General features: G+C 34.0%; 2 protein-coding genes across 2 annotated transcripts; both read left to right on the top strand.

Annotated features, from left to right (window-relative positions):
- The first annotated feature begins 1,569 nt into the window (after window positions 1-1,569).
- Window positions 1,570-3,231, top strand: LOC131859824 (uncharacterized). The gene is made up of 2 exons (XM_059213974.1): window positions 1,570-2,268; window positions 2,326-3,231. The coding sequence occupies exons 1-2, from the start codon at window positions 1,570-1,572 to the stop codon at window positions 3,229-3,231; spliced, it is 1,605 nt and encodes a 534-aa protein (XP_059069957.1).
- A 5,416-nt stretch (window positions 3,232-8,647) lies between these two features.
- LOC131859821 (pathogenesis-related protein 2-like) lies at window positions 8,648-9,141 on the top strand. The gene is made up of 2 exons (XM_059213967.1): window positions 8,648-8,831; window positions 8,930-9,141. Exons 1-2 carry the CDS (start codon window positions 8,648-8,650, stop codon window positions 9,139-9,141), a joined length of 396 nt encoding a protein of 131 aa, XP_059069950.1.
- The last annotated feature ends 680 nt before the right edge of the window (window positions 9,142-9,821 follow it).

Raw genomic sequence — 9,821 nt, 5'->3', positions numbered from 1 at the left:
CTTATGCTTGCCATGAGGGATAATTTTAGGGACCATAAAAAGTGTTGACTATTCTATTTGTCCTTGATGACAAGGCTCTTTGGTGGCAGAATGTGGACTTTGGTTTCCACATCATCAGTTAACTTTCAACATGTTCTCGCACGTATTTTAACTCAATGGTTAAACCATGATTGAGTTTGACTTAAGTATTGTTTTCCTTATCCAGCATTATGAGTTTATCGGATGTCAAAGAATATTGATTTTGGTTTGGGATATTTTCGGATCTCAAAGCTCATTATTCTTTTTGAATACTTCTTTTCATCTTCACTGCTAAAAACCATATTTTGCTGCCACTTTCTGAAGAACTTGTTTGAAACTTCTGTCATGGAGAAAGCGTTGAAGGTTGTGGGTTTCTACTATTTTGTTCCCCTGTTTATGCTCTTCATTATGATACTAGTTTTGCCAAGGCTGAAGATGTTCTATGTTGAATCATTTCTCATGGTCCTCACAGGTAACTTGTCTTCCCTCCAGGCATAGGTATGCATTTTTTTATTGTGGGTTCTTTTGTGAATATCAGCGTTGTTGCTGCACTGTTTCTTACAAATTTATTCAAAGGAATTTATCTTAAAATGGTAGAGATTGGGCAGGGTTTTTCAGTTGGAAATTGGTTAATGAATTTATTCAAAATGATCATGGAAGCACTAACAATATTGTGTGCTTATTTTCTAATAAAGTTTATTTTGGTGCTCTTGGTTCTTCCAATACAATTTATTCAAACTGGGATATTGATTTTCAGTTTCTTACGGTTATATTTTTCTCGTGGCTATTTAACCACTCAAGAGTTGCTTGGGATTATGATATTTTTTTCATGGCATACAGGTTAAAACAGTTATGAATCTATTTGAGATATGCATAACTGCATGTATGTACCCTTGTGAAAAATAAGTATATATAAATGCAGTGTGCATAGTAAAAAAGGTGAGAGATTGTAAAAAAAACATTATCAGTTGTATTGAGATCTCAGAGGTTATATGGAAACATTGAATATCAGTTCTATAGTGTTGTAATAAAGGTTCATAAAATATAGTTGCAAATCAAATTGCGAATATATATTGTGAACCCACTGAAAATTATTGGAAAGAATAGGGGTTGTAGCTCCTTGCAGTTGTAGCTGCAAAACATTGTAAGAGTTGGAGCTCTTTGTGAATCAATAAGAGGTACTTTTCAAAGTGGTTTTTCTCCCTATGATGAAATCCATTGGATTTTGAGGGTTTTCCACTCGGCACATATAATTTGTTCTTTTTGAGAGTCTGTTTTAGATGCTCTGATATTTGTTCATTCAAAGTATTTTATATGTGTCTTAGTAATCATAATTTTTACTGTTCATTTTAGTTTTATATGGTTTATATATTCTTGAGCTTGGTTACAATTTGTGAACTTTTGAAATAAGTTTAAATCTCGTTTAAAACTCTGTTCAGCCCCCCCGCCCCCCCTCTCAGAGTTTTCTCACTTCCAACAAGTGGTATCAGAGCATAGGGTCCCTCTGTTAGGTCTGCCTATAGGGATTGCTCCTAGACATTGGAATTGAAAATGGCTCAAGCAGAAGGTGCTTCTCTTACTAGAGCCCCTCTGTTTGATGGAACTGATTATGTTTTTTGGAAAGTCATGATGGAAGCTTTTATAAATTCTTTAGATGTTCATATGTGGGAAGTTGTTGTTACAAAATATACTATGCCCAAAACCATACCTATTGACCCTGATGATAAAACCACGTATGAACTTGATAAAAGAGCCAAGTTTTCTATTTTATGTGGTCTCACAAAAGATGTGTTTGTCAAAGTCATGTATTGTAATTCTGCCAGTGATATATGGGTCAAGTTAGAAACTATTTATCAAGGTGATGAAAAAGTAAAAGAGTCAAAGTTGATTACTTTGAAAACTCAATTTGATAATTTGAAAATGAATGAAGATGAAAACATAGCTGCTTATTTTCTGAGAATCGATGAAGTGGTGAATGCTCGAAAAGGCTTAGGAGAAGACATTAAGGAACATGATGTAGTTTCAAAAGTTCTTAGAACTATTTTACCAAAATTTGAAATGAAAATCTTTGCTTTAGAAGAAAAGAAACATTTCTCAAATATGACTTTGCATAAACTACAAGGAATCCTAACTACTTATGAAATGAGAATTAGCAATAATGTTGCTTCTACTTCAAAAGAAACAGCCTTCAAGGCTGAAAAGAAAGATGACAGTGACTCTGATATCTTGGATGCTCTTGAAGAATTGTTAGTTAGGAAAATGAAGAAAAGATATCAAAGAAAATCAAAATGTTTTAACTATGGACAGTATGGACACTTTGCTGCAAAGTCTCCCTATGCTGATCAAAATGAGGATGATGAAAAACTAGAAAATTTCTCTAAAAAGAAACCTTGGAATGAAAATAAAAGATTCAAAAACTTTAAAAAGAAGAGTCTTTTATCAAAGGAAGACACTGATGAAGAATCAGATGATTTAGTTGAAGAAGGAGAAACTTTATTCATGGCTGAAATTGTAAATGATCATAAAGCTGAAACTATTCAATCAGAATCTTCATTTGATTTAGATGAAGAAATAAATTTTGAAGAGGAGCTACTTTGCTCTTTACAAGAAATAAAGAGATTAAAGAAGTTGGTTTCTACTCAAGAGGAAAATTGCCAAATTCTACAAGTAGAATTGAATACTGCAAATCAAACTATTGAGAGTCAGAAAGTTCTATTAGATGAAAATGAGCAGAAAATAATTCAGTTATACAAACAGATTGAACAATTTGAGAAAAATGAGATATCAAAACAATATTTGAATTGGTCAGCAAACTTTGGTTTCTTTAAAGGGTATTGTTTTTGTTGTAATTCTTTTGGACCTAAAGCTAACAACTGCAAGTTAGCCATAAAAGGTCCTATGTTTGGGCATAGACAATCATATGGTTTCAAAAGAATAACAAGATGCTTTAAATGTTTTCATTATGGGAATTTTGAGAATCAGTGCAAACTGAAATTGAAACCTCAACGAGTATGGAAACCCAAAAATATGAATATTGAAAAATATTTGATTGTTGAAACAGCCTTATTCTCATATAAACCTGCAACGTGGGTTTTGGACAGCGGTTGTTCTCATAACATGACTGGTAGCAAAAACAAATTTCAAACTTTAGAAGACTTTGATGGTGGCTTTGTCAGGTTTGGTGATAATTCAAGAGCTTATATTACAGGATGAGGATCTATTTATTTGAATAAAGATACTCCTATACATAATGTTTATTATGTTGAAGGTCTGAAGCATAACTTGTTAAGTGTGAGTTAGATTTGTGATAGTGGTTATTCTATCTCATTTGATGCAAAAGGTTGTGAAATTAGAAACAAGAAGGATAGAATAATAGCAAATGGCTTAAGAACAGGTGGTAATCTTTATAATTTGATAGATTCAATAGTTCAGGAATCATCTTTGATTAATACTTGTCTTATGAGTCAAGTTGAAGAGAACTGGTTGTGGCACAAAAGGTTAGGTCACATAAATTTTGATAACCTTGTAAGAATTAGCAAGAATAAGAAAGTCAGGGGTTTGCCTATAATCAATAAACCAACGAGTATCTGTGATGAATGTGTAAAAGGAAAGCAATCAAAATCATCATTTAAAACAAAGGAATATCTTTCTACTAGGCCACTAGAATTAGTACATACCGATCTATGCAGACCAACAAAAACTCAATCCATAAACGGTGAAAAGTATTTTATGTTAATTGTTGATGACTATTCCAAAATGGTTTGGGTAACATTTTTGAAACATAAGTCTGAGGCTTTTGAACGTTTCAAGATATATAGGAAAACGGTAGAAAGAGAAACTGATCTAAAATTGAAATGCTTAAGATCAGATCGAGGTAGAGAATTCACCTCTCAAGAATTCATTGAATATTGTGAAAAACAAGGCATAAAAAGACAGTACTCAACTACTCGTACACCACAACAAAATGGTGTTGTGGAAAGAAAGAACAAAACAGTTAAAGAAATGGCTAGAACAATGCTAAATGAAGCCAGATTGCCAGATAAATTTTGGAAAGAAGTTGTTCATATAGCTGTATATATTCTAAACAGGGCTCAAATAAGGGTCGGAACTGCCTATACTCCTTATGAGTTGTGGCATGGAAAAACTGCTAATGTTAAACATTTCAAAATTTTTGGCTGTAAATGTTTTATTAAAAAGGATAATGATGTTCTAGAAGGTTTCAGTTCAAAATCTGATGAAGGTATTTTCTTAGGTTATTCTACACATAGTAAAGCATTCAAATGCTTCAATAAAAGACTAAACAAAATTGTAGAGGCCATAAATGTTGTTTTTGATGAAGGTATCTTGTTAAGTAAGAACCGTGATAAGATTGATGAAGGAATTCAAATTCAAAGAATTGAACATAATTCTGGTGATCAAAAGTTTGATTGTGTTAACACAGAAACACCAGATTCAAATGAACAAGAAATTTATTCAAGTCCTAAAGTGAATACTAATTTGAGAACTCCTTCTAGAATCATTGCAAAGAGACATCCCTAGTCTCTAGTTATAGGAGATAAAGAAGTAGGTATTCTAACCAGAAGGAAAGCTAAAAATAATGAACAAGCACAATTTGCTGAATATTTCTGCCTAATTTCAGAATTTGAACCTAAAACAGTGACTGAAGCCCTTAATGATTCTTGTTGGTTAAATGCTATGCAAGATGAAATAAACCAGATTGAAAAGAATAAAACATGGGAATTAGTGCCAAGACTTGATGACAAAAATATCATAGGTGGAAAATGGATTTTCCACAACAAACTTGATGAAAATGGAAAGGTTGTGAGGAATAAAGCCAGATTTGTCTGTAAAGGTTATGCTCAATAGGAGGGAATTGACTTTGGTGAGACATTTGCACCAGTGGCTAGAATGGAATCTATTAGAATATTTCTAGCTTATGCAAGTTTCAAAAAATTTATTGTTTATCAAATGGATGTCAAAACAGCATTCCTAAATGGTTATCTTGAAGAGGAGGTTTACATGGAACAACCAGAAGGTTTTGAGTCTTATGAAACACCAGACTATGTATATCATCTAAAAAGGGTGTTATATGGGTTAAAACAAGCTCCTAGAGCTTGGTATTCTAGGCTGGATAAACATCTTCTTGATAATGGCTTTACTCATGGTGGTGTAGACAACACTTTATACACGAAAAGTGTTAAAGATGATATCTTAGCAATTGAGATTTATGTGGATGATATCATATGTGGATCTACTAATGATGACTTATCAAAACAGTTTTCAAACATTATGGAATCCGAATTTGAGATGTCTCTTTTGGGTGAACTAAAATTCTTTCTTGGTTTAGAAGTATCTCAGCTTAAACATGGCTTATTTCTATCACAAACTAAGTATGCTAAAGAAATGTTGGAGAAGTTTGATATGGGTGATTGTAAACCAGTCAGCACTCCTATGGAAACTAGTTGTAAGTTGGTCAAAAATGATGATTCTCCAGTAGTTAGTCAAACAGAATTCAGGTCCATGATAGGCAGTTTGCTCTATCTCACATCCTCAAGGCCTGATCTGATGCAGGCTGTTTGTATGGTTTCTCGGTATCAATCTACACCTAGGCAGTCACATCTTAATGCAGTTAAAAGGATATTTAAACATATTCAAGGGACACTTGATTATGGTCTATGGTATCCTCATAATACAGATTTCTCCTTGGTTGGTTATACAGATGCAGATTGGGGAGGTTGTTCTAATGACAAGAAAAGCACCAGTGGTGTTGCATTCTTTCTTGGTGACAGGTTGGTTGCTTGGCATAGTAAAAAGCAAGCATGTGTTACATTATCCACATGTGAATCTGAATATGTTGCTGCTATAGCATGTTGTACACAACTGATATGGATGGCATATCAGTTATCAGACTTGGGTATTCAGGTAACAAAGCCTATTTTCATTATGTGTGATAATACCAGTGCTATTCAGTTGAGCAAGAATCCAATTTTGCACTCTCGAACTAAGCATATTGCTATTAAGCTTCATTTTCTTCGAGATAAGGTGGTTGCAAATGACTTTAAATTGCTATATGTTCCTACTCATGCTCAAGTGGCTGATATTTTCACAAAAGCTTTGCCTCGAGACACTTTTGAATGATTCCGTAAACAGTTGGGCATTTTTTCTCACTCCTTGTTGCAATGATTTTTAACTCTGGGGGAGTCTGTTTGGTAGGTTTTTGCTCCTTCCGAACAGTCATTTTTTTTCACAGTAGCTGGATTTTTTTTTCCTTGTCCTTGATGACAAAAAGGGGGAGAAATGGTGAGATTGAGATTGTTCTTGTGGTACAGAGGTGTTTGGTTCAGAGGTTTATGGTGTGATTATTCTTGTTTGGTACAGTTTGGTTCAGTTTCTTAACAATGATGTCTACATTTTGGTTCCGTTCTATTGGTTCTTGGCTATACATAGATATTTGATTAATATTGAAGGTGGTTATATTGTTTGGTTTTGATTCTTGACAGTGATGTCTTGATTGTCAAGTTCTTTGCAGGGCTATTATCCTTTTGATCCTACAATGATGTTTGATACTTGCTACAGTGATTTGATTCTTGATTATCGATACGGCTTGATCCTCAAATGGCTATATTTTGCCATCAAGGACAAAGGGGGAGTTTGTTGACTATTCTATTTGTCGTTGATGACAAGGCTCTTTGGTGGCAAAATGTGGACTTTGGTTTCCACATCATCAGTTAACTTTCAACATGTTCTCGCACGTATTTTAACTCAATGGTTAAACCATGATTGAGTTTGACTTAAGTATTGTTTTCCTTATCTAGCATTATGAGTTTATCAGATGTCAAAGAATATTGATTTTGGTTTGGGATATTTTCAAATCTCAAAGCTCATTATTCTTTTTGAATACTTCTTTTCATCTTCACTGCTAAAAACCTTATTTTGCTGCTGCTTTCTGATGAACTTGTTCAAAACTTCTATCATGGAGAAAGTGTTGAAGGTTGTGGGTTTCTACTATGTTATTCCCCTGTTTATGCTCTTCATTATGATACTAGTTTTGCCAAGGCTGAAGATGTTCTATGTTGAATCACTACTCATGATCCTCATAGGTAACTTGTCTTCCCTCCCTCCAGGCACAGGTATGCGTTTTTTTATTGTGGGTTCTTTTGCGAATATCAGCATTGTTGCTGCACTGTTTCTTACAAATTTATTCAAAGGAATTTATCTTAAAATGGCAGAGATTGGGCAGGGTTTTTCAGTTGGAAATTGGTTAATGAATTTATTCAAAATGATCATGGAAGCACTGTCAATATTGTGTGCTTATTTTCTAAGAAAGTTTATTCTGGTGCTCTTGGTTCTTCCAATAGAATTTATTCAAACTGGGATAACTTTTTTTAGTTTCTTATGGTTATATTTTTCTCATGGGTGTTTAACCACTCGAGAGTTGCTTGGGATTATGATATTTTTTTCATGGCATACAGGTTAAAACAATTATGAATCTGTTTGAGATATGCATAACTGCATGAATGTACCCTTGTGAAAAATAAGTATATATAGATGCAGTGTGCATAGTAAAAAAGGTGAGAGATTGTAAAAGAAAACATTATCAGTTGTATTGAGATCTTAGAGGTTATATGGAAACATTGAATATTAGTTCTATAGTGTTGTAATAAAGGTTCATAAAATATAGTTGCAAATCAGATTGCGAATATATATTGTGAACCCACTAAAAATTATTGGAAAGAATAGGGGTTGTAGCTCCTTGCAGTTGTAGCTGCAGAACATTGTAAGAGTTGGAGCTCTTTGTGAATCAATAAGAGGTACTTTTCGGAGTGGTTTTTCTCCCTATGATGAAATCCATTGGATTTCGAGGGTTTTCCACTCGGCAAATATAATTTGTTCTTTTTGAGAGTCTATTTTAGATGCTCTGATATTTGTTCATTCAAAGTATTTTATATGTGTCTTAGTAATCACAATTTTTACTGTTCATTTTAGTTCTATATGGTTTATATATTCTTGAGCTTGGTTACAATTTGTGACCCCCCCCCCTCTCAGAGTTTTCTCACTTCCAACAAAAAAGAACCCTGTCAAGTTCCGTATCGTCCATGAAGGGCTTCTGGTTCTTATTGATTCCCATTTTTCATGCCCTCCCTGTCCCGTCTTATTATATCCCTATTTCTGAGGATGATACTTCTGTTGGGGAAGTCGAGTGGTAAGGATTCCAATTCGGACTCTAAGGCGGACTCCCTCCCCTCAGAAAAAAGCCAAACCTGTTATCTTCCCGGAGGCCAAATCTTCTGTGGGTAAGCGTAAGAAGCTGCGAAAGCAATTGGTTGTGTCTTCTTCCTCCACCTCGTCTGACAAGGATTCCACTGTGTCTAGAGGCAACTATAGCCAAGTTCGCACAATACGTTAGCAGGTGGGACGATATGTCTTATACGATGGGCCATTCTATAATCTATGTTTCATTTCTTGACTTGACTGAAGAAATTACTTCTTTTGTGTTTACATTCATTTGCGATGAATTCACATGTGGAGCAACAACCAGCTCTATAAATAACGTCAATCTTTCTCTCACAAAACCACAAGAGGACGTAGAATAAGAATAGAGTTCAAAACGAAGAGTTAATAAGATAAAATGGTGGTGGGAAGTATCAGTCATGAAATCGAGTCTCCATTGGAGGCGAAGAGACTGTGGAATGCCTTTGTGAAGGATGGCCATAATCTCCTTCCAAAGCAAGTACCAGAGCTTTTTAAAAGCGTCACCTTCCTCCAAGGCGAAGTGGTTGTAGGAAGCATCAAGCAAATCAATTTCACTCCTGGTATGTATAATTTCATACCATATCATTTTTTGTTGTTTACAATAATAAGTATCCTTAAAACTTATCTTGTTAGTGATGGGTTGGGTTTGGTGATGAAGCGAACAAGGATTTCAGCTACGTTAAGGAGAAAGTGGATGAAGTGAACGAGGAGAAAGTGGAGGAAGTGGATTTCAGCTATGTAGTCCATTTTGATAGCCTTCCGGGCGTTCCTCAGGATGAAGAGAAAGTGAAGGAGATTAAGGAAATGAGCACTGCTCTGTTCGAGAAGATTGAGGCATATCTCATCGCTAATCCCAATTTGTACTGTTAAACAGATATTATGATTGGAGGGCGTTACCATCTGGTGTTCCTGCGGATTGTTTCTATTTATGCTTGAATAAAATGTCAAATTACCAACTCCCTTATGTTCACAACGTGGCCTCAGTTTGACGGCTGATGCTGCCTACGAAGTCAATAGATTGTGACGGTTATCAGTTAAAAGTTGTTTTTCTAATAGAAAATATATCATATTTACTAGAATCTATAATTGTTTAACAAAATTTGTTTCTCTATATGGTATGATCTTTATAAAATTTATTATATTTTAAATCAAAATTATTAAACATTATCTTATGGCTATCAAATTTAGAATCTATGAATCATCACTTTCATTGAATCTTTTGTGACAACTCACTTTTGTACTCATTTGAAGAAAGAAAGTATGTTAAAAATAATAATTTGTGTTATTTATTATTAGAATTCTACCAATAAGTGTAATCTCATAGCTATTGGTCTTTCCATCAATTTAATAATAATTTGTCAAAATATTTATATATAAGATTCTAACCCTCTTTCACATGACAATGATGACCCTTCATATTGTCGATAGTTAAAGACACCTTTTTTTCTTTTTCTTTTTCTTTTCACCTTAGTCAAAACATCTATAATTTTTTAATGATATTTTTTTTCAAAAAACGTAAAAATTAAGAAAATAGGAAGAAAAATTACAAA

This window comes from Cryptomeria japonica, chromosome 2 (genome assembly GCF_030272615.1).
Source record: "Cryptomeria japonica chromosome 2, Sugi_1.0, whole genome shotgun sequence".
Taxonomy (NCBI): domain Eukaryota; kingdom Viridiplantae; phylum Streptophyta; class Pinopsida; order Cupressales; family Cupressaceae; genus Cryptomeria; species Cryptomeria japonica.
Note: the sequence above shows the minus strand (reverse complement) of the source record. Positions and strands in the feature narration are given on the sequence as shown.